Source organism: Muscardinus avellanarius, assembly GCF_963383645.1.
Source record: "Muscardinus avellanarius genome assembly, chromosome: 13".
NCBI lineage: Eukaryota > Metazoa > Chordata > Mammalia > Rodentia > Gliridae > Muscardinus > Muscardinus avellanarius.
In genome coordinates, this window is record NC_137799.1 from 5,875,124 (window position 1) to 5,898,380 (window position 23,257).

Below are 23,257 nucleotides of genomic sequence, written 5' to 3' on the forward strand. Positions count from 1 at the left end.
TTTATTTTGAAACCGGGTCTCACTGAGTTGCAGAGGGCCTCACTAAGTAGCTGAGGCTGTCCGCGAACTGCGATCCTCCAGGTCTCAGCCTCCCAAATGCTGCGATTGCGCCACCACGCCCGGCTTAAAAATGCATACTTTTAAAGGAAACTATGTGGCCCAAGGTCCAAGAGATTACTTGCTAAGTTTTCTGGTCTCCAAATAAACTCTTCAGTTTACACAAGAATCTCTCTCTCTTAATTATTTCTTTATTTTTGAGACAGGGTCTCATTAAGTTCAGAGGGCCTCACTGAGTAGCTGAGTCTGGCCTTGAACCTGCGATCCTCCTGTTTGGGCCTCCAAAGTGCTGGGATTACAAGCGTGAACCTGAACCTGCTGGAACCCAGGGATATTCTACCTCCAAGCTACACCCCCAGTCCTTTTTACTTTTTGTTTTGAACCAGACTCTCCCTTGGTTGCTAAGAGGCTCTCTAAGTTGCCGGGGCTGACCTTGAACCCGTGATCCTCCTATCTCAGCCTCTCAAGAACTGAGGTTACAGGTGTGCACCTCCACACCCAGCTCTGAATCCAAGGTTTTTCCATCTTTGCTGGGTATCAGTGTCTCAGGGAGCTTGTTGGGAAAACATATCCCTGACTCCATCACAAGCCACCAGCTAGGCTTGGGGCCATTTCCCAAATCACCTGAATACGCTCACGGAGCTCACGGATTAAGTCGGCCAGCAACTCTGCAGCCTGGGGCCTTGACTATGGGTCTTGGTGTCCTCAGAAGTGATACCTACGCTAAGTTACCCCTAAGCTGGGCTCTCCCAACCTGCCGTGCGCCCAACCCTAACGCCACACCCCAAAGCCCAGGGTGTCAGGGGCTTGTTCCCCCACACCGTGGGGGCCACTCACCTCTCTGGCCTGGGGGGCAGTGGGTACACACCACCTCCCCACTCTCGGGGATGGTCGTGCAGGACGACTGTCCAGGACACGGACACGGCTGGCAGTCATCGGCTCGGCCCAGGAAGGGGTTGCCGTAGAAACCGGGCAGGCAGCGCTCACAGGACGGGCCCTCGGTGTGGTGGCCACACAGGCAAATCCCTGAGGGTGAAGACAAGCAGCTGCTGACCGCCGCCCAGGCCCAGGATGCCCCCCAGAGGCTGTGCATCCTGGCAGGAGTGGTCACTGAGGGGAAGACCCCTTCCAAGGAAGGGACAGCCTGGCCCAGGATGGAGAGTCCAGGCCTGGAGCAGAGACCCCGGGCCCACATCCACCTCGGTGCCTCAGTGTCTACCTGCAAAGTGGAAACCTCTGATGTCACCATCACTGCTTTCAAAGCGCCCTGAACCTCCTAGGCGTGCAAGATTACCATTTCTGCTACCACTAGTGTTTTGCCCCCAGACCTTTCTCTGAACCCAGGCGACACGACCAGCATCTGATTCCACTGATTTCCCTTGTCTCATTCTCTGTGTCCCCTTCACATGGAGGTCCATGGGAAGAGGGATGGCGAGGGGTGCAGACCCAGGCTCCCCGCACGGCATGACCCTGCAGAGGCTGGCCCCGGCCGGGGTCGGTGGGCTCCCAGAGACTGCTTGGCCTCCGAATGGTCCCTGCCCTCTGATGTCTGAAGAGGGGGATTCTGCGAGCCCTCTTTGTAGCCCAACAGCCCCCGGCATTGGTTCAGAGCCTGGGGTGCTTGGCAGAGTGAACAGCCTGATTGTTAAGGGGCCACCATGGCCGCCATGCCAGGGGGCACCCAGCAGCACTCAGCCAAGCCGAGGTGGATGCAGAGAAAAAGGGACGGGTTGGGAGGGGGTGAACAAGCAGAGCAGAGGTGGCGTTTGAGGGGCAACACCCCACCTCGCCCAGCACCCACAGGCCCGTTACTCCCCCAGGCTGAGCAGCGGGGCCACTCTGCCCACTGTCTAGGCCAGGATTTGCCCATCCCGTGTAGGAGGGCAGGGCCAGGGCTCTGTGAGGGGAGCTGGGTGCACAGTTCCTACCACCTGGCCTTGGTCCCACCTCATGAGAAGGCTTTGCGTCCTCAGTAGGGACTCCCTGGTGCACTGTATGTGGAAGGATTTCAAGCCCTCCTCCAGGCTCGATTGGTGATGTCTGCCACGGGCACAGGAATGGAAGACACCTCCTGTGGCCACCGTGCCAGAGATCCTGCTAGCTCCTGAGGCAGTGAAAGGCCCACAGCGTGGGGTGAAGGGAGGCCTGTGTTCAGCCCCCTCCAGCACCCGGGGGCCCTGTGACCTCAGGTGTGTCTGCTGGTCTGCAGGTGGACTGAACAGCTGGGGCTCCCCGGGCAGTGGGAGGCTCAGCTCTGCCACCTGCTGGCTGTGCGGCCGCCCTGCACCTTAGGTCCCTCCCCTGTCAGATTTAAGGTCCCCGCACCTGCAGGGGAGTTTGCAGGAGTCAGTAATCAAGTGTACAAAACAGTGCCGGGCGCAAGGAGGAAGTCAGAGACACTACTTATTTCCCAACTTCCTAAAAGGTAAAGACTCTTGTTATCTGCATTTCCCTGCTGAAGCTCTGAAGCACGGTCATGGCTGAGGTTCGGGCAAGCCAGGCCTGTCTTCAGAGTCCAGGCGCCTCCCGACCTCCATGTGGCCTTTCCCCACAGCCCGGAGGCTGGGATACTATCACTGTCCCCACGTTACCGGGAGGAGCTGGGCTTTGGGAAATGGCTTTCCCAAGGCCATTGGCCACGAAGGGGTGAGAGTGGCCGGTTGTGGCTCTGGGTTGACGCCGATGAGCTGCTGTCACCTGCGTGGCCCCCGTGGGTGCCCCTGCTGGCACCTGCTGAGCCAATGGCTCTGCCCTTCCTCATGGCACCGCTGCATGGCAGGTCCCTGAGGTCTTTCCTGGTTCTTTCTGGGAAAATGGATCCGCCCAGAGGGGGGCACGCAGAGATGGCTACAGAGCAGCTAACCTTACCTGATGCACACACAGCCTGGGCGCGGAGCCTGACACCCAAGTAGATCCCAGTTGCTACTTTTCGTGAGATGCAGGGCGGCCAGGTGGGAGCAGGAGTGCTCAGGGTCTACATTTCCCACATCTCCGCCAACCCTGGCGCAGGTCAGCCCCCATCCCAGTGCCAGGGGCAGCCCAGGTGGCCTCAGGGTGGCGCGGGGACTCACCTGTGTTGGGGTCACAGGTGCCGTGCTGGTTACAGGTGCAGGGGACACAGGGGGCATACGGACCCCCCCGCGGCGTCTCCCTTTTGTATCCTGGAGCACAGGATTCGCAGAACTGGCCCGTGTAGCCCTGGGGACACGAGCAAGTCTCCACCCAGGAGGCTGGGGGGGACAGCCCCCGCTGGGGCTGGGCCGACGTGAGCCGGACCTCACGCAGGAGCACTTGGCCTGCGCAGTAAGGAGAGAGACAGGAGGAGAGCTAGGTGCACGCTCCGCACAACCTTCCATTCACAGATGTCACGGCTGGGTACAAAGGCAGCGTAGCCGTCACCCCACTCTTAAAACAGCAGTCAGATCAAGGGTAAGGGAGACACAGACAATCCTCAGAATACCAAGTGGACACGGCGAGCCAGGCACAGTGGAGCACACCTGTACTCTTATTAGCTGGAAGGCTGGGACAGGAGGGTTGCAGGTTCGAGGCCAGCCTCACACACCTAGTGAGAACTTGCTTCAAAATAAAAAAGGCAGCCAGGCGTGGTGGCACAGGCCTGTAATCCCAGTACTTGGGAGTCTGAGACAGGGGGATTGCACAGGTTCGAAGCCAGCCTCAGCTACTTAGTGAGGCTCTCAGCAACTCAGTGAAACCCTGTTTCCAAATAATATAAAAGCTAGGCGTGGTGGTACACGCTTGCAATCCCAGCATTTGGGAGGCTGAGACCGGAGGATCGTGGTTCCTGGACAGCCTCAGCTACTTAGTGAAGCCCTCCACAACTTAGTGAGACGCTGTTTCAAAATAAAGAATAAAAAATAGGCAGGGGGTGTAGCTTGGAGGTCAAATGCCTCTGGGTTCCATCCTCAGACTCTCAAAAATAAAAAATAAAAAAGAAAGACAGCCGGGTGTGGTGGCTCATGCTAGTAATCCCTGCGCTTGGGAGGCTGAGAGGAGAATCGCACAGGTTCGAAGCCAGCCTCGGCTACTTAGTGAGACCCTGTTTCCAAATAAAATATAAAAAGTAGGTCTGGGAATATGGCCGAGAGGTAGAAAGCCTCTGGGTTCCACCTCTAGTACCACCAAAAAAAAAAAAAACAAAAAAAACAAAAAAAAACAAAAAACAAAAACAAATAAAATAAAATATAAAATAGGTCTGGGAGTATAGCCTGCAGGTAGAAATCCCTTGGGTCCCCAGTATCACAAAAGTAAATAAATAAATAAAATAAATAAAAAGGGTTAGGGTATAGCTTGAAGATAGGATGGCCCTGGGTTCAATCACACACACACACACACACACTATATATATATATACACATACATACATACATACATACAAATATATATGTTTAAACTACAATGAACCGTTCGGAGCTCTCCAACTGGGAAAACATTTAAAAAGCAACCATGGTGGAGTGGGGGTGCGGGGAACTCACGTAAGCCCCTCAGAGCTGAACGCTACCTCTGTGCAGTTTAAGGCCTACGTCCTCAAGTGTCAAGTCTTACAAGAGGTATGGAGTCTAGTGAATGAAATAGCTCAGTAATTTAATAGAAGGACTGTTTTTTAACTTGGGTTAAAAAGAAGCTAAATGCAGCACTCGGGAGCCTGAGACCGGAGGATCGCGGTTCGCGGACAGCTTCAGCTACTTAGCGAGGCCCTCTGCAACTCAGTGAGACCCTGTTTCCAAATAAATAAATGGCAGGACTGGGGGTGTAGCTCAGAGGTAGAATGCCCCTGGGTTCCATCCCCAGTACTGCACAAAAGAAAAGCTAATTTATGTGGAAATTTCTCATCTGCAAGGAAAGTGAATGTAAACCATTCAAGTAAACAATAGCGTGTTCATTTTGAAAATAAAGAACCCTGACATTTGAAAACAAGATGGTGTGGAAGCATGAATACAAATGAGCAGGCTTTGCTTCCAGTAACAGGAGTTCTGGGTCGTGTCAGACCAACCACCGCACAGAAAACAACTGTCAGCTGCAGGCAAATAGGAAAACAGCCGTCTCTGAGCACCGGAGAAGACGCGGGCCAGACGCGCGGGGAGGGCCGGCGCTCCTCATCAGAAGAAAGACGGGAGCTCTGCAGGGGAACATCCGACAGCAGGCGTTAAGATTTAATGTGCACACCTTAACCCGACATTCGCGTCTCTAGGACTCCACTTCACTTGCACAAGAACGCAAGGATGCGCCTGAACCAGGGCTCAAAGATGTGTGTAGAGCAGACAGGGGACGGGGTGTGTCCGCATCAGCGGGAAATCCGTGTGCACTTTACTCTAGCGCCTTGGCCCCAGCTTCCCAATCACAACCAAAAGGCTCTCAGATTTGCTTCCTGGTCCTCAGAAGTGTGTGTGTGTGTGTGTGTGTGTGTGTGTGTGTGTGTGTGAGAGAGAGAGAGAGAGAGAGAGAGAGAGAGAGAGAGAGAGAGAGAGAGAGAAGAGAGAGAGAGAGAAAGAGAAAGAGGGAGGGAGGGGGAGCCAGGCATCTTTAACCAACCGGCACCTTCAGGTGAGGTCTGGGACCAATGACCAAGCGGCAGAGCCTCGCAGCAGCAGAGTCAGCCAGCAGTCACGGTCACCCTCAGAATTTTTTTTAAAGTCCTTTTTTTTTTTTTTTTTTGGTGGTACTGGGGGTGGAACCCAGAGGCTTTCTACCTCTGGGCTATACTGCCAGACCTTTTTCTTTCTTTTTTTTTTAATATTTTATTTGGAAACAGGGTCTCACTAAGTTGCTGAGAGCCTCACTAAGTAGCTGAGGCTGGCTTCGAACCCGTGCGATCCTCCTGTCTCCGCCTCCCAAGCGCGGGGATGACAAGCGTGCGCCACCACGCCCGGCTTAAAGTCTATTTTTTTGTGGTGGTCATTGGGGATGAATCCAGGAATTCTCTTTCACTGAGCTACACCCCCAGTCCTTTTATTTTTTATTTTTATTTTATTTTATTTTGTACTGGGGATTGAACCCAGGGGCATTGTTCCTCTGAGCTATACCACCCAGGACAATTTTTTATTCTTTATTTTGAAACAAGGTCTCACTAAGTTGCGGAGGACCTCACTAAGGGGCTGAGGCTGGCCAGGAACCTGCGATCCTTCCTGTCTCAGCCTCCCGAGTACTGGGATGACAAGCGTGCGCCACCACGCCCTTCATTTTTAAATTCTGAAACAGGGTCTCACTAAGTTGTTGAGAGTCTCACTAAGTTAATGAGACGGATCTTGACCCTCTGTCCTCCTGTTGCGGCCTCTCAACTTGGGGTTACATCCGGTGCGCAGCCTACCTGGGCTCTGTCCTAGGGCTGACCACCCCAGACTACACTGTTCATTCATCTTTGCCCTCCGGGCGGGCAAATGGCCTCGGAGCTTCTGGTCTCCCCTGAACCCCACTGACTCCTCACAGCAAGGCTCTCCCCTCCCTCATCTAGCTGTTTCCCCTGATCATTTAAATACATAGAATCATTTTTATGATATTTGCTTTCACTCATTCTGCGCGTTCCAGGTAGGACAGGCTCGCGACTGGAGGAGAGGGGGTGCTGGGAACTGAAACCAGGGACTAGCCCTGAGCTCCACCCCCAGGCCTTTTTATGTTGAAACAGGAACTCACTAAGTTGTTGAGGGTCTTGCTAAATTGCTGAGGCTGGCCTCCCACCTGCGACCCTCCTGTCTCGGCCTCCTGATTACTACGATTGCAGGCATGCACCACCACGCCCAGCTTCACGGCAATTTCGGAAACCACGTGTAGGTAGATTGCGGCCGGGAACAAGTCAGCGGTGAACCACGCCAATCACAAATAGCCAGAGTGAGCGGCGGTGAGACAATCACCGGCCGGCTGTGTGTGACAGGGACTTGGAAAGCCGGGCCTGCTCCTGGGGCTGCTATGGTGGGATTCCTCCAGGGACCACAGGGGTGTGGGGCTCCCAGGAGAACCTGCAACACCCTGGACAAGGGCCCTGAGCCCTCTGGGCCTGAGTCCTTCTTGGAAAAGTACGGAGTGCCACCACCCGGCTGCAAGGACTCAGCACGGCAGGGGCCCTGCAGGAGGGCACCCAGCCCGGTGCCTTGAGGGCAGGATGTCACTGTTACTGACCAGGAGGGCCCGCGCCTTGCCCGCTGGCCCGGATGTGCAGGGCGGTGAGGTTGGCGAGGAGGCGCTGGAAGTGGAAGGCGGGCAGTGGGGGGTCGGCGTCCTCCGAGGTCTCCTGCAGGCTGCAGGGAAGGGGTCAGGGTACGAGTCTGGCGTGGGAACAGGTGGTGCCAAGAGCCTGGCCATCAGTGGCGGCCCGCCCGCCCACCCTGGGGACCGCCCTGTCCATCCGATCTCTGGACACAGGGGACACTTACAGGAACTGGAGCTGCGCCTGCCCCGGCTGCCCGGCGTCCTGGGGGCCCGAGACGCTCGTGTGCCTCAGAGCCAGGGCCAAGCCCGCCCCTTCCAGCCTCAGCTGCACCAGGGGCGGGGAGCCGCCAGGGGGCACCCGGAAGCTCAGCGTGAGGGGCTGCCCGTAGCTCCGCCGCTGGTCTCCCAGGAACCGCTCTGAAGACAAGAGAAGAAAGCTTTTGGCAGTCTTTGTGCACTTAGCTTGTATTGATTTCGTTTTCTTTCTTTCTTTTTTCTTTTTCTTTTCTTTTTCTTTTTCTTTTTTTTTTTTTTGCAGCACTGGAGATTGAACTTAGGAACATTTTCTCTCTGAGCTACACCCTTAGCCTTTTGTACTTTTTCTTTTAGTGGTGCCGGGGATCGAACCCAGGGGCTTTCTACCTCCTAGCTACTCCCCCAGCCCTATTTTTTAATTCTTTATTTTGAAATAGGGCCTCACTAAGTTGCAGAGGACCTCACAAGTTGCTGAGGCTGGCCACGAACCTGCGATCCTCCTGTCTCAGCCTCCCAAGTACTGGGATTACAAGTGTGCGCTACCACGCCCGACTATATTTTTTTCATTTTTGCGTCAGGATCTTGCTAAGCTGGCCAGGCTGGCCTTGAACCTGTGATCCTCCTGCCCCAGCCTCCTGCGTTTCTGGGATGGCAGGCATGCACCACTACACCCAGCTCTTTTTTTTATTTATTTTTTAATACTGTGGTTGGAACCCAGGGGCATTTTACCTCCGAGGTACACCCCCAGCCCTATTTTTTTTATTTTGAAACAGGGTCTCACTGAGTTGCAAAGGCCCTCACTAAGTAGCTGAGGCTGGCCTTGAACCTACAATCCTCCTGTGTCAGCCTCCCAAATGCTGGGATTACAAGCTGAGATGGAAGGATCGCGGTTCATGACCAGCCTCAGCTCCTTAGTGAGCCCCTCTGCAACTCAGTGAGACCCTGTTTCAAAATAAGGAATTAAAAAATAGGGCTGAGGGTGTAGCTCAAAGGTAGAATGCTCCTGGGTTCCATACCCAGAACCATAAAAGGAAAGACAGGCAGGGTAATGCATGCCCCTAATTCCAGCAGCCTCAGCAAGTAGGAAAACCCTGTCTCGAAAGAAAGAAAGAAAGAAAGAAAGAAAGAAAGAAAGAAAGAAAGAAAGAAAGAGAAGGAAGGGGGAGGGAGGGAGGGAGGAAAGAGGAAAAGGCCAGGCATGGCAGTGCACACCTGTAATCCTAGTACTTGGGAGGCTGAGACAGGAGGATCGTAGGTTCGCGGCCACCTTCAGCCATTTAGTGAGACCTTCCACAACTTAGTGAAACCATGTAATTCTAGTGATTCCACATATTCCACAAATAGAGGCCCCCAAAGGCGTCCACACCCTCATCCCCAGAATCCATGCGAGGGGCACTGGACAAGGAAGAAGGAATTGAGACTGCAGGGCCGTAGGGTGGTTAGTGAGTGGTCGTAGAGCAGAGAGCAAACTGGCTCATCCGCTGGGCTCAAGGTCATCACAGGGTCCTCAGAGACAGACAGGGAGGCAGGAAGGGTAGCCAGGGGGGAGACAGGCTGCTCTGACTCAGGGGAGGAGGCGGGCAGCCTCTCCAAGGCGGGGTCCATCTCCCAGGAGCCTCCGAAGGAGCCGGCCCTGACTCGGCCTCCATCAGGGCCTCCATCCGAGCACTAATAGGATACATCTGGTTTTCAGCCTCCAAGTTGGTGGCAATTTGTTGCTACCTGCTACGGTCTGAATGTGATCTATCTCCCCCCATCCTGAACTCCGGATGCTGACACTTAATCCCCTCTGGGGGGTATTAAGAGGGTGGAAACTTAATTCCGCTGTGGTGTAGAAAGGTGGGGTCATCAGGGTGGGGCTCCCAGGATCCAATCCTGGGTGGGTTTGTAAGAAGAGGGAGAGAGACCGGAAGACAGACACACACGCACACCCCTGTCTCTTGCTGTGTGATGCCCTGCGCTGCCCAGGACTCTGCCAGCTAGAAAGCCGTCACTAGATGTGGCCCTAGCCCTTGGACCAAACCACGAGACAAAAGAAACCTCTGCCTTCTAACGCCTCCAGTCTGTGGTATCGTACTATTATCAGTAAAAACTGGATGGTATCACAGGAAACTAGCCCAGGCAGACCGTCCCCACGCAGGGCGAGCAGGCACCTGGTGCTATGAGGTCCTCCTCGTCTTCCAGGCCCAAGAGGATGCCACCTGGGTTCCATCGTGGAGGGTGTTCTGGGCCGCCCAGGCCCCTGGCCCGCCAGCCCCCAGCTCCTAGATGGCAAACACAGAACACAGCCCACCAGCGTGAGGCCTGCAGGGGCGGCAGGCATAGAGCCCCGGGTCTGGGGGGAGCCCCAGAAGCTAGGGACCAGCTCCGCGGGGGCCAGCCAGACCTCTGGGCCTTTAGACAGGTTTTGAGTTAAACCCAGAGACAGTTCAGTGACCCCGGCGTGGGGTCTTGGGACATCAGGGTCATCTCTAACAGTGCTGGTCACAGCTTCTCCCCAGCAGCCCCGACCCTTGGGTACAAGTGGCCTTAGCCCCACTGCACCCAGGGAGGCCAACTGGTTAGGAAGGGGGTCCCCAGTCCCAGCTCAGCCCCCCACCCCTCGGGTGACAGCAGATACACCAATCACAGTCCAGCATGGACTTCAAGGGGGACCCCGGAGCACCCCAAGGCGCGGGGGAGGGGTGGAAGGGCCCGCGGGAGGCCTGGGGCTCCTTAGCGCTAGGCCACCAAGCTGTCGCTGCAGACTGCGTGTGCCTAGCGAGCTCCCTGACCCCCCCAAGCTGGCTCGGAGGCCGTGGAGAGTGGCGCTCTCGGGCAGCGGCTCTCAGAATTCGTCCAGATTCTCCAGGGAGACCCCTTCAGAGTCCGTGAGACCCAAGCACCTTCTCAGCAACCTCCTGTCCTGAGACAGGAGGATCGCAGGTTCTCGGCCAGCCTCAGCAACTTAGCGAGGCCCTCAGCAGCTTAGTGAGATCCTGTTTCAAAATTTAAAAAATAAATAAAATAGGGCTGGGGGTGTATCTCAGAGGTAGAATGGCCCTGAGTTCAATCCCCAGAACCACCATAAAATAAAATAAAATAAAATAAAATAAAATAAAACAAAGCTGCTTGAATTTTTTTTTTTTGTCTCTGTCAAAAGCAGATGGTGGAATTTTCTAGAAATGGCAGGATGTATGCAGACACCATGGGAAGAACAGAGGCCCCTGGGAGGAGCCCTGGCGCCACGAAGCCAGGCCCCAAGGCCCGCAAAGACATCAAGCTACAGCCCCACTCACCAAGTGATATAAGCTTCACACTGGCTGGGTGTGTGTGTGTGTGTGTGTGTGTGTGTGTGTGTGTGTGTGTGTGTGGTATTGGGGATGGAACCCAGAGGCATTCTACCTCTGAGCTACACCCCTGGCCCTATTTTTTTATTCTTTATTTTTGAACAAGTTCTTACAGAGTTGCATAGGGCTTCACTAAGTAGCTGAGGCTGGCCACAAACCCGCGATCCTCCTGCCTCAGCCTCCCAAGTACTGGGATTACAAGCATGCACTGTAACCCAGCTCACACTGGCTGTTTTTATTTTATTTATTTATTTTTGTGGTACTGGGGGTGGGACCCAGGGGCTTTTCTGCCTCTGGGCTACACTCCCAGACCTATTTTATATTTTATTTGGAAACAAGCTCTCACTGAGTTGCAGAAGGCGTCACTCCAGCCTCCCAAGTACTGGGATTACAAGTGTGTACCACCACACCCGGCTACACTGGCTGTTTATAAATGAATGAATAAACACTTCTAAAAATCACATAGTTTTCCTTTCTTTGTGGGTGTTGAGAAATAAAATGAGGGGATGTCATGGAAGCCTTGAAACCAGGGCTGGGCTAAGGCAAGAGCAAATCTCCATACTGCCTTAGGGTCCAGAAGCCCTGGCCCCCCTTCGCCCCCTAGACTCCAGAGCCGGCAGGGAGGGCTGCTCCTAAGCCCCTCCGCCTGCGTTCTGCAGAGTGTCCAGCAGAGGGCGCGCTGCCCCTGCATCTGAGCACACACAGGAGGTTCTGTCCCAGGGCTGCCTGCCCCCCTTAAGGGGAGAAGGAAAAGATAAGGGTGCTCCATGGACCATGGTGGGGACCCACACTGGCTCTGGTTTAATGCAAATTAAATTATCATTATTTATTTATTTATTTATTTATTTATTTATTTATTTATTTTTGCGGGTCTGGTGATGGAACCCAGGGGCATTTGACCTCCGAGCTACACCCCCTGCCCTATTTTTTATTCTTTATTTTGAAACCGGGTCTCACTGAGTTGCAGAGGGCCTCACTAAGTAGCTGAGGCTGTCTGTGAACCGCGATCCTCCAGGTCTCAGCCTCCCAAATGCTGGGATTACAAGCGTGCGCCACCACGCCTGGCTTTAATTATTAAATTATTAATAAAATTAATCAGAGCTCTGCCAAATTCCTGCTCCAAAGACAGGCCTGTGCCACCTAGAGTCCGGTCCTATCCAGGAGCCCCCGCAGCCCCGCACACATGGGGCTCAGCAGGTGTTCAATAAACAGAGCAGGAGTAGCCTGAACCCCCAGCATTAGGCGCACAGAGGGAGGGTGACTTTCATAGCGTGAGTGAAAATTCCCCTCTGGGATCCAAAGGGCGCCACATACCCAGGCTCCTAACATCTCTGCAGGGAGACGGGGAGCCGGCAGGGCCTGGGAGGGAGGCCTGGGCGGCAGGGAGGCGCAGGGGCCGCCTTCTCACAGGCCGGCCCCGGGCTGGGGTGAGCCCTGGGCTGCGGCCGCGCGGACACTGCCTACCCTGGCGGAAGTCGGAGAGGACGTGATGCTGCTGGAAGCCCGCGGCGGTCCCGCACACCGTGGAGTGGCCGTAGCAGAAGCAGCTGCTGCAGCCCACGGGGTTGTGGGGCTGCAGGTTAAACGTCCCCGGGCGGCACCTGGAAGGGAGGCGAGGTTACCCACCGGGGCACCGGAACCGGCCAGGACGGCGCAGGGCCGGGCGTGGCCGGGCTAAGGCGAGGCTAGGATCCCCGGGAAACTGGAAGTGTGTATATTTTTCAGAAGGCAGAGGAGTTGCAAAGACAGTGAAGCCGCCTCCATAGCTGATGCCAGATGCTAACATCTGACCCGCCCCGGCGTGCTTAGCAGAACCAGGAATTAACATCCTAATGTAGCCGAGTCCGTCCGTCCTCCTCCCATCTGTAACAGCCTCCTGGTCCTTCCCTGTCTCTTGAGACCTGGACACTTTTTTTTTTTTTTGGTGGCACTGAGGATTGAACCCCGGGACATTTTACTTCCAAGCTACACCCTCAGTCCTATTTTATTTTTATTTTGAAATAGGGTCTCGCTAGGTTGATGAGTCTATTTCCTGAGACTGTCCTTGAATCTGAGATCCTCCTGTCTCAGCCTCCCAAATGGCTGGGATTACAAGCATGAGCCACCAGGCCCAGCTCCTTCTTACTTTTTATTTCACAACAGGGTCTCCCTAACTTGCTGGAGGTCTCACTAAGTTGCTGAGGCCAGTTTCAAACCTGAAATCCTCCTGTCTGGGCCTCCCAAGTTACTACATTACAGGCATGTACCACCACAGCTGGCTTCAGGTAACCTTCAGAATGCTCTACAACTGGGCTACGTCTCTGATGTTTTTGAACAGTGAGATTGAAATTATGGGTTTAGGGGAGAAATACACTAAAGTCTAACTCTTGTCGATCGAGGGGACACGAAACCCATGCAACATCAGCGGTGATGTGAACCTTCTTTTTGTCCAGTTTCGGTGCTGCCCACCCACCGGGTTTCTCCTCTGAACTGTCAACACCCCACTCATTAGAAGGAAGTCGGTAAACTCAGCACCGCCTAGACCGGGAGTATCGGAGGACCTGGGGCATGCGTGAAAGCCACCGCCGTGATTAATACGTAGTTTGAGGTTGTGTAAGTACCCTGCGACTCCTGCGAGCGCCGCCCACCACGCCAGCGCCCACTGCGCCCTCCGCCGGCAGCGACTGCTACGGGATGTTCTCGCCCGGGCGTTTTCCTTCTCTATTTCTTGTTTGGAGTTCTGCAGGGAAGACTTGTCCCTGTGTCCTCACATGTATTTATTTATTCAATCATCTATTTCCGTCAGCCTGGAGCTGCGGGTATTTACTGTGTTCTTTGGGTTCTGATGCAATCCTGGCCTTATTATTCTGTTGCTCAAACCGTTCCAGCTTTGGGGGCTCCTGTGTCCTTTTACACGACTCCCCCGAATCCTGGCTTGGGATTTGGGGGTGATTTGGGGATTTTTGCGTGCTGGGGGCGGGACCTAGAACCTCCAGCGAAGCAAATGCTCGGCTATTGAGTTCTCCTGGCCCCTGGGGACACTTGTTTATTTTATTACTATTATTATTATTATTATTTAGTATAAGGGCTGATCCCAGGAGAAACTGTGCTTCTGAGTTACACTCACAGCCCCCTTGTGTGTGTATGTGTGGGGGGGGTACTGGGGATTGAGCCCAGGGGCATTCTACCTCCAAGCTACTCCGCCCACCCAGCCCTTTTTTTTAATTTCTTATTTTATTTTTTTATTTTTTTTATTTTTTGGTGGTACTGGGGGTGGAACCCAGAGGCTTTCTACCTCCGGGCTATACTCCCAGACCTTTTTTATATTTTTTATTTGGAAACAGGGTCTCACTAAGTTGCTGAGAGCCTCACTAAGTAGCTGAGGCTGGCTTCGAACCCGTGCGATCCTCCTGCCTCAGCCTCCCAAGTGCGGGGATTACAAGCGTGCGCCACCATGCCCAGCCAGCCCTTTTTTTAAAAAAAAGGTTTTGTTTTGGAGCTGGCCTGGTAACACACATCTGCAGTCTCAGTACTGGGGAAGTTGAGGTAGGAGGTTGGCAGGTTCAAAGCTAGCGTCAGCAACCTAGTGAGACCTTGTTTCAAACCAAGAATAAAATAGTACTGGGTGTGTAGCTCAGAGGTAGAATACCCCTTGGTTCAATCCCTAGTGCCTACATATGTATTGTTTATTCTATATGTTATATATATATATAATTTTTTTTGGAAACAGGGTCTTCTAGGTTGCTGAAGCTGGTCTCAAACCTGAGATCTTCCTGTCTTAGCCTCTAAGTACTAGGATTACAACCGTGTGCTGCCATACCTGGCTTCACACCCCCATTTTTTTCTTTCTTTTCTTGTGGTATTGGGGATTGAACCCAGGGGCACTCTATCTCCAAGCTACACCCCCAGCCCTATTTTATTTTTTATTTCAAGACAAGGTCTCACTAAGTAGCTGAGACTGGCTTTGAACCTGTGATCCTCCTGGCCCAGTCTTTCAAGTACTGAGATTACAGGTACGCACCACCATGTGCCCAGCCCTACAATTTTTTTTTTTTTTGGTGGTATTGGGGGTGGAACCCAGGGGTTTTTCTACTTCTGGGCTATACTCCCGGATCTATTTTATACTTTATTTTGGAACAGGGTCTCACTAAATTGTGAGAGCCTCACTCAGTAGCTGAGGCTGGCTTCGAAACTATGCGATCCTCCTGTCCCAGCCTCCCAAGCGCTGGGATGACAAGTGTGCGCCGCCACGCCCAGCTCCCACAACCCTTTTAAAATGTATTTTAAACTTTGAAATAGGGTCTTGCAAAGTTGCTAAGGGTCTCGTTACATTGCTGAGGTGGGCCTCAAACCTTCGAGCCCTGGTGTCCCCCTGACTCTACATCCTGGCCCCTGCTCTCAGGTGACAGCTCACCCACCTGTCACACAGGTCCCCTTCCACGTTCTCTTTGCAGGGGCAGCGCCCACTGCGAGGGTCACACGTGCCCAGGCTGCCGGCCGCGCTGCAGGTACAGGGTCTGCCAAAAGACCGGGGCCAGGGAGGGACAGTGTTTATTGAGCAGCGTTAGACAGGATGACTCATCCTCGGGAGAAACTCCCCTGTTCCTCTGATGCCCTCAGACTGGGGCGGGATGCCTGCCCTGTCCTGGCGTCTGCTCCCCACCTTGCTGAGGAAGTGACCGGCCCACCCACCCATTGGCCAAGCCTCGCTCATCACTGTCCTGTCCCCTCCATGGGGACATCCTCTTGTTCACCACCCACTGCCCTCATCGGTCACCCACCTGTCCTCATCCACCACCCATCTGCTAAGCTACCGTCTCTGCCTGGTGACCCCGGAGTCCGGGGATGGCTGTGTGGGAGGAGATGGATGGGAGGTGTGGTAGCACCCAAGGGCGTCGCCTGGCCTGGGGCTGACAGTAGACAGGTGGGGGGAGGCTGCCGGAGGGAGCAGTTGCTCAGCAAGAAGCATGAGCAGTTTGCTAGACACAGGCGGGGCCTGGGATGCTCCAGATGAAGACATGGCCCGTGCAAAGGCCCGGAGGTCAGGATCTGGAGGGCAGCGGGGCCCCCGCCTAATGTACTAAGGGTACTGGTACTTCGTTTTGTTCTGTGGTGCTGGGGATGGAACCCAGGGCCTCGTGCGTGCCAGGCAAGTGCAGTACCGCTGAGCCACACCCCGGCCTGAATGGTCCTGCATCTCGGAGCTGCCAAGAGTCTGCCAGGTGCCCCGGGCCGCACGCCACATTCCTATCACCTTGCAAATACGAATGTAAGACACCATTGCTCCTACCCGGAGCCAAGCTCATTTAAAAGTGCGTCTGGATTCATGGAGGCTTTACCTGCTTTTCTGGTCCCTTTATTATTTTCTCCATCAATTGATGGTAAAGGTGTTAGGCTCCTCTTCTGAGGCCCAAACCCAGCAGCCCCTGCCTGCCTCTTCCCGTGGTCGCCCCAGAGCACCGCAGGCTCTGCACACGGTGCTCAGCCTCCCTCTGCCCAGGTGCCCGGAGCAGAACCCTGAGGACCAGGGCCCCTTCTTTCTTCTGCCCCGTCCCAGCATCCCGCCATCTTTGCCTTGTGAGGAAATCTTCCTGTTCTCCTCCCCTTCCATGGGGCCAAACCCCAGCACAGGCTGCCCAGGGCTCCTGCCCTGGCCTCTGCTTCTAACCTCCACCTGAAGCCTCCTCAGTGCCTGCCTCTTCCTCGGCCCACCCACCGCTGTGTGCTGCCTGGGCAATACGTGCCCATGAGAACCGGGCATCTCCTTGGAAGCCTGCCCCGCGCCCTGATGGCTGAGCTTCTCAGGCCCACAGCCCGCCTCGGAATCGCCTCCCGGGGCTGGACGGCTCTGGGCCTCACGGGGCTTGGCGTACAGAATAAGGACCGGGTCGTTCAGTGATTCAGCGCCCCTCACCTGCAGCCGCCCTCGCTGAGCGAGTGGAAGCCGGGCAGGCAGCGGTCACACTTCCAGCCGGTCACGGTGGGCTTGCAGGCGCAGGTGCCCGAGTCGTCGCACTGGAGGCGCAGGGAGCCTGGGAAGGGAGTCCGTAGGGTAGTGGAGGCCGGGCGGGCGGGGGGGGGCCCCGGGTACACTCACCTGCCGGGTGGCAGTCACAGGGCCGGCAAGGCATCCGTGGCTCCCAGCGGTGGAAGTTCTCCTCGCAGCGCTCACAGCGCGGCCCAGCAGTGTGGTCACGGCAGCGGTGGCAGCGCCCGCCATGGCCTGTGCTGCGGAAAAGCTCCCGGTCGAAGGTGCACTCCTCAGAGTGGCCGCTGCAGTTGCAGGCTGTGGGCAGGAGGCAGGGAGGGGCCTGAGCAGCCCTGGCCCCCCAGGGGCCGGAGGGGGCTCAGCACCAGTCGCTCCCCTGTGCCGAGCAAGCAGGCAGCTTAAGGAAGGGTAAGAGTCCAGGATGGACCTTGATCAGGCCCAGCTTGGTCAAGGTCATAGAGATCAACCAATACATCCTCCCAAACAGAAAACTCTTAAGGGCAAGGTGGGCACCATTAATAAACACGCCAGGTCTCTATCACTTAGAATCTCAGTATAATGTACTACTGCATGACAGCAGTAAGTGTACAAAAAGATTATTTATTTATTTATTTATTTATGGTGCTAGGGCTTGAACCCAGGAACATTCCACCTCTGAGCTACACCCCCAGTCCTATTTTTTATTCTTTTTTTTGGAAACTGGGTCTCACTAAGTTGCAGAGGGCCTCACTAAGTAGCTGAGGCTGGCTGTGAACCCACGATCCTCCTGCCTCAGCCTCCCAAGCACTGGGAATCCAAGCCTGTGCCACCATGGCCGACTAAAAAGAACTTTTTAAAAGAATTGAAGTCAGCATACTTTAATGATAAGTGCAAACTTAGGTTTATGGCAGCACGATTCACAGTAGCTATGCTGTGGATTAACATAAGTTTCCTTGGTATCTGTCAGCAAATAAATGGATTCAGAAAAGGTGGTGTACGTACGCGGTGGAGTTTTAGTCCACCATAAAGAAGAATGGAATTGCATCATGTGCAGGAAAATGGTTGGGATTTAAGAGCATCAAGGTTACATGGAGCCAGGCGTGGTGGTGCACGCTTGTAACCCCAGAGCTGGGAGGCTGAGACAGGAGGATCGCGCAGGTTCGAAGCCAGCCTCAGCTTTCAGCTACTGAGTGAGGCTCTCAGCAACTTAGTGAGATCCTGTTTAAAAAAAAATTATATATATATATATTGTCTGGGAGTATAGCCTGGAGATAGAAAAGCCCCTGGGTTCCACCCCCAGTACCACCAAAATAAAAAAATAAAATAACTAAAAAATTAAAAAAAGGTTACATGAAATAAGCCAGACTTGGAAAGTCAAGGTTCCTTCATATGTAGAAATTAGAAAGAAAAAAAGAAAGCAGAGGAGAGAGAGGCCTCATGAAAACAAAAGGGACACTGGTGGCATAGAGGGGGCAGGGAGGGGAGGGGAGAAGGAGAGGAGGGGAAGGGGAGGGTCTGGAAATGAACCTGACCAAGTTACATCATATGCATGTTCGAATGTCACCCTGAATCATACTATTATTTATAATTATAATGCACCAATAAAAAGTTGATTGAAGCCTGGCGTGGTGGCGCACGCTTGTAATCCCTGCGCTTGGGAGGCGGAGACAGGAGGATCGTGCAGGTTCGAAGCCAGCCGTGCTGGCTTAAGAGACCCTGTTTCCAAATATATATATTTTTAAAAAGTATAAAATAGGTCTGGGAGTGTAGCCCGGAAGTAGAAGGGCTTCCAGGAACCCCAGCACCAGCAAAAATAAAAAATAAATAAAAATATAAAATGTTGATTGAAAAAATAAGGCTAAATCAACATATTCCCGTGCCGGCTCTGCTGAGCGTGAAGGCCAAGCTGGACAGGGTTGGCTCTGAGACAGAGGAGGGAGCAGGGGGACGCCTGGGCAGGGGTTCAGCGTTTGTGCCAGGAAGCGATATTTGTCTGGGGTGAGAATCTGGAAGCAGAAGCTGCCTGGCCTCTTGTGCCCCGGGAGGACCCTCCTGGTGCTGGGCCTGGCAGGGAGGGCAGGGGAAACCCATTAGGGCCCTGGTGGCCCCAGGCGGCTCCCAAGGCAGCGTCCTGCCCTAGGAAACAGGCTGCTCACAGCTCTGGGCCTGAGTGGCACATGCCCAAGAGGACATCTTGCCAAGGTGTCAGGCAAGCCTGCACGCATGTGTGTGTGTGTGTGTGTGTGTGTGTGTGTGTGTGTGTGTGTGTGTGTGTGTCTGGGAGCCGGGCAGGGCTCGGGCACAGGGGCCGCTGGCACAGCAGGTCCCAGCGCCCTGTGGTATGCGAGGTTAGGGGTTAGAGCTACATGACAGGGGCCTGGGACATCAAAGGGCTGTCAGGCGTGGGAGAGGCAGGTCAGCACCCCAGGGTGGCCTGGATCTTATTAGCAGCTGGGGCGGGATGGTCAAAACAAAGGGACGCGTGGGGTCCTTCCCAGCCCTCCTGCCACGCGTCCTCAGAGCTCCTCTGGTGGACTCAGCCTGGGGAGCTCTTTGTGGGGGGAGGACCAAGGCACAAATGCTCACTCCCCACGCCCCGGCTATCATCTCCAGCTCCCCCCACCCCGCCGCTGCTCAGGGACCACAAGCCGCACCCAGTGCCTCCCAGGCCTGGGGTCACTCACGCAGACACTCGTTGGCGGCCTCGGCCGTGCCACGGGCCCATGGGCGGTCCTGGAAGAAGGGCAGGCAGCGCTGGCAGTCCACGCCCGTGGTATTGTGCTGGCACCTGCACACCAGCCGGCCTTCCCCGTCGGGGCCACACTCGCTGGCGTGCCCGTTACACTTGCACCTGAGGACAGAGTGTGGGGGGCGCCTGCTGACCAGCAGCCCCTGCGTGTGGGTGCCACCCGACTCCGCTGCTCCACCGGGGCCTCTACTGAACCCTACTATGCACCCTGGGGTCTCAGTGATGGACACCACGCTGCACAGGGCCGCTGTGAGCTGTGCACGTGGGTGAACCCAGGACTGTTCCCACTGAACAGATAGATGGAGAAAGAGGCACAGGAGGAGACCCAAGGAAGCCAGTTGGTAAGTGGCTGCCACATGGGCTTCTGCCTGGGAGGAGTTCTATGGATGGGGCCTCAAGAGACCCCTGAAGAGTCTCTGTCTCCCTGGGGGGCAGCAGGTGGGCACCGGGGCAGTGGTGTGGGAACCAGGAAGGTTCTCCTTTATCTGTGTCCAAAAGGGCAAAAAGGCCGGACGTGGTGGCGCACACCTGTACTTCTGTAATCCCAGAACTTGGGAGGCTGAGCCAGGAGTATCCCAGGTTCACAGCTCGCCTCAACAACGTAGTGAGCCCTCCAAAACTTAGTGACACACTCTCTTTCTTCTTTCTTTGTTTCTTTCTTTCTTTGTTTCTTTCTTTCTTTCTTTCTTCCTTTCTTTCTTCCTTCCTTCCTTTCTTTCTTTCTTTCTTTCTTTCTTTCTTTCTTTCTTTCTTTCTTTCTTTTTGGTACTGGGGCATTTTACCTCCGAGCTATACCCCCAGCCCTATTTTTATTCTTTATTTTGAAACAGGGTCTCACTGAGTTGAAGAGGGCCTCACTAAGTAGCTGAGGCTATCTGTAAACTGTGATCCTCCTGTCTCAGCCTCCCAAATGCTGGGGTTACAAGCATATGCCACCATATCCTGCTTCTTTCTTTCTTTTTTTTCTTTCTTTCTTTCTTTCTTTCTTTCTTTCTTTCTTTCTTTTCTTTTCTCTTCTTCTCTTTCTGTCTGTCTTTCTTTTGTCCTTCCTTTCCTTCCTTCCCTCCCTCTCTCCTTTCTTTTCCTCTTTTGCAATACTGGGGACTGAACCCAGGAGCATTCTACCTTCAAGCGACACCCTCAGCCCCATTTTGTTTTGAAACAGGATCTCACTAAGTTGCAGAAAACTTTCCTAAGTAGCTGAGGCTGTCCACAAACCTGCGATGCTCCTGTTTCAGCCTCCCAAATCCTAGGATTACAAGCTTGAGCCGCCACGCCTGGTTGAGACCTTGTTTCAAAATAAAAAATAAAATAGGGCTGGGAGTGTGGCTCAGAGGTAGAATGCCTCTTGGTTCCATCCTCAGTAAAAATAAGTAAATAACAGCCAGGTGTGGTGGTGCATACTTGTAATCCCAGTATCTGGGAGGCTGAGACAGGAGGATCGTGGTTTGTAGACAGCCTCAGTTACTTAGTGAGGCCCTTTGCAACTCAGTGAGACCCTGTTTCAAAATAAAGAATAAAAAATAGGGCAGGGGGTGTAGCTTGGAGGTAGAATGCTCCTGGGTTCCATCCCCAGTACCGCCAAAATAAAAAAGTAAAAGAATAGGCTACTTGAGGCCGGGCGTGGTGGCGCACGCTTGTAATCCCCGCGCTTGGGAGGCAGAGACAGGAGGATCACGCAGGTTCGAAGCCAGCCACGCGCGCTGGCTTAGGAGACCCTGTTTCCAAATAAAAATGTAAAAATAGGTCTGGGAGTGTAGCCCGGAGATAGAAGGGCTTCCAGGAACCCCAGTACCACCAAAAAAAAAAAAAAAAAAAAAAAAAGAATAGGCTACTTGTTCCAAATTCCCAAAGAGCCTGTGCTTTTGAGGTCCTCCCTGGGCCTGTGTCCCCATGACACCCCCAGGATCCAGAGTCAGGCAGAATAGGCAGGGCACAGAGTTCCTCTGTGTCCCGGCCTGCACGGCATGCTGGGCCCAGCCCAGCTGTGCAGCCACCACACTGTTCAAAGCCGTGTGGAGGGCGGCCATGGATTCCAGACCCAGCAGGTGACCGGCGTCCTCGCCAGAGCCTCCCATGGAGGGGCTGCGTGATTCCCACTTCACAGATGAGGAAACTGAGGCTCGACTCTCAAGAGTGACAGGCACGTGGTGGCAGAGCTCAGAGCCAAAGCCCTAGACACACTTCCAGGGCCGTTGGTGGTCCCCTGAGCCGAGGTCCTCCCTGCGCCCTTGGCAGGCGTTGGCTGGTTGCCGGCCACTGTGCCAGGACCCAGGCACGGGGTGTGGGAAAGGCCGGCTGCAAGCCTGCTCCCCGGGGCTGGGGCGAGCGGCGACATCGTGGCATCTTGGAGGGCGAGGCGGGCCCAGGCAGTGGTCAGTGGGGAAGGGACAACACCCTGCCTGTCACACTGCAAACAGCACCCTCTGCCATGAAGTACCCTGACCCGAGGGAGAGGGCAGTCGCGCAGGTCACTGTGGGGCACAGGCTGCTGGGACCACCTGTCCCCCATCTGAGAGCAGCCTCCTCCAGCTGGCGGCCGGTCGGAGGGTGGTCTGGCTCCAGCAGCTGGGGTCCAGATGTTCTCTGGCCCAACACCCCTTGACAGCAGTGAGCTGGGGTTGGAGAGCCCTTGGAAGGTGTGGCTGGACTCACGTCGGGGTGGGAGGGCAGAGCGTCCACACTGATGCCCCCTCTCACTCCCAATGCCAGCATCCCCGGGGCACACAGACATCCCGAAGTGCAGGTGCTGGCCCCTTGTCCCTGCCCGCCTTCCCCAGCCCTCCAGGGCCACCCCAGGGTCCTGCCTCATGGTAGCCCAGCTCTGGGCGCCAGCCTTGCTGTCCACTGCCTCAGCCCGCCATTCACACGTCCAGCTGCTTTTCAAACCTACGTGGCCTTGGGGACAAGCTCCGTATCTGCCACTGCCCACCTGGGCCAGACAGACCGCCACTTCTCTCTTTCCTCTCTTGGCCCCCATCGGCTGTCAGGGGACTGGGGTGTTTGAACAATATGACCCCGTTTCTCCCCTTGCCAAGCCTTTGACAGCTTCCTGAAGACTGGCCACAGGAAGGGAAGAAATTCGGCCATGGTGCCGGCCGCTTCAAAGCCAGTCTCCACCTCCAGCCCAGCCACATGCCTCCTCGTCCCTCAGGCCCAGCTGCAGGGCGCCCGAGCCTCGGTGCCCTCTGTAGAGCCAGCTCCCCAAGCTCCTGCACGCCCTGTCCTCGATATCCCGGGGCCACAGACATGTTTCTGGGCCGTGATATGGCTGGCATCTGCCGCACCATGAGACAGGGACAGGAACACGTGGTCTCCCCTTCTGCTTTCAAAGAAGAAACCTGAGACGCGGTCACACTGAAGATGTCATCTATACGTGGCGGCTTCTTGAGACGCCGCCCCCAAGATGAGAAGGCAGGGCCCCCATCTTGGGGCCAGCCCTGCTTCTTGGCAAAGGAGATGCTAGCAAAACACACCGGCCACAGAGAGCTCAGGATGCTGGGGACCCTGGACCAGGGGCAGGCAGCTCTCTCTAGGGCCAGGAGGCGACCCGTCCCAAAGAGAAAGGGGGGACGGGACCCCTCCAAGCCGAGGAGCCAGCAGGTGCCAAGGCGGGTCTGTCTGGCACTGGGGGCCCCAGGGGAGGAACAGCTGGCGTGGGGCACAGCAGGAGGCAGGGTGGGTCAGGGTGGGCAGCCACTGGAGATTCCCACATGGGACTCTTCCCGCTGCGGATGGACACTGGGCCGTGCTTGCCTC

At 55.0% G+C, this 23,257-nt stretch overlaps 1 protein-coding gene across 1 annotated transcript in view; it reads right to left on the reverse strand.

Annotated features, from left to right (window-relative positions):
- LAMC3 (laminin subunit gamma 3) overlaps positions 1-23,257 on the reverse strand; it is a gene marked incomplete at both ends in the record, with an annotated part of 74,862 nt that overhangs the window by 33,026 nt on the left and 18,579 nt on the right. The window contains 10 exons of the mRNA XM_080708869.1: positions 895-1,083; positions 3,129-3,353; positions 7,189-7,307; positions 7,443-7,635; positions 9,627-9,737; positions 12,267-12,403; positions 15,200-15,298; positions 16,696-16,813; positions 16,879-17,067; positions 19,434-19,600. Coding sequence (XP_080564995.1) covers positions 895-1,083; positions 3,129-3,353; positions 7,189-7,307; positions 7,443-7,635; positions 9,627-9,737; positions 12,267-12,403; positions 15,200-15,298; positions 16,696-16,813; positions 16,879-17,067; positions 19,434-19,600 — 1,547 coding nt within the window. The remainder of the gene's footprint in view (positions 1-894; positions 1,084-3,128; positions 3,354-7,188; positions 7,308-7,442; positions 7,636-9,626; positions 9,738-12,266; positions 12,404-15,199; positions 15,299-16,695; positions 16,814-16,878; positions 17,068-19,433; positions 19,601-23,257) is intronic.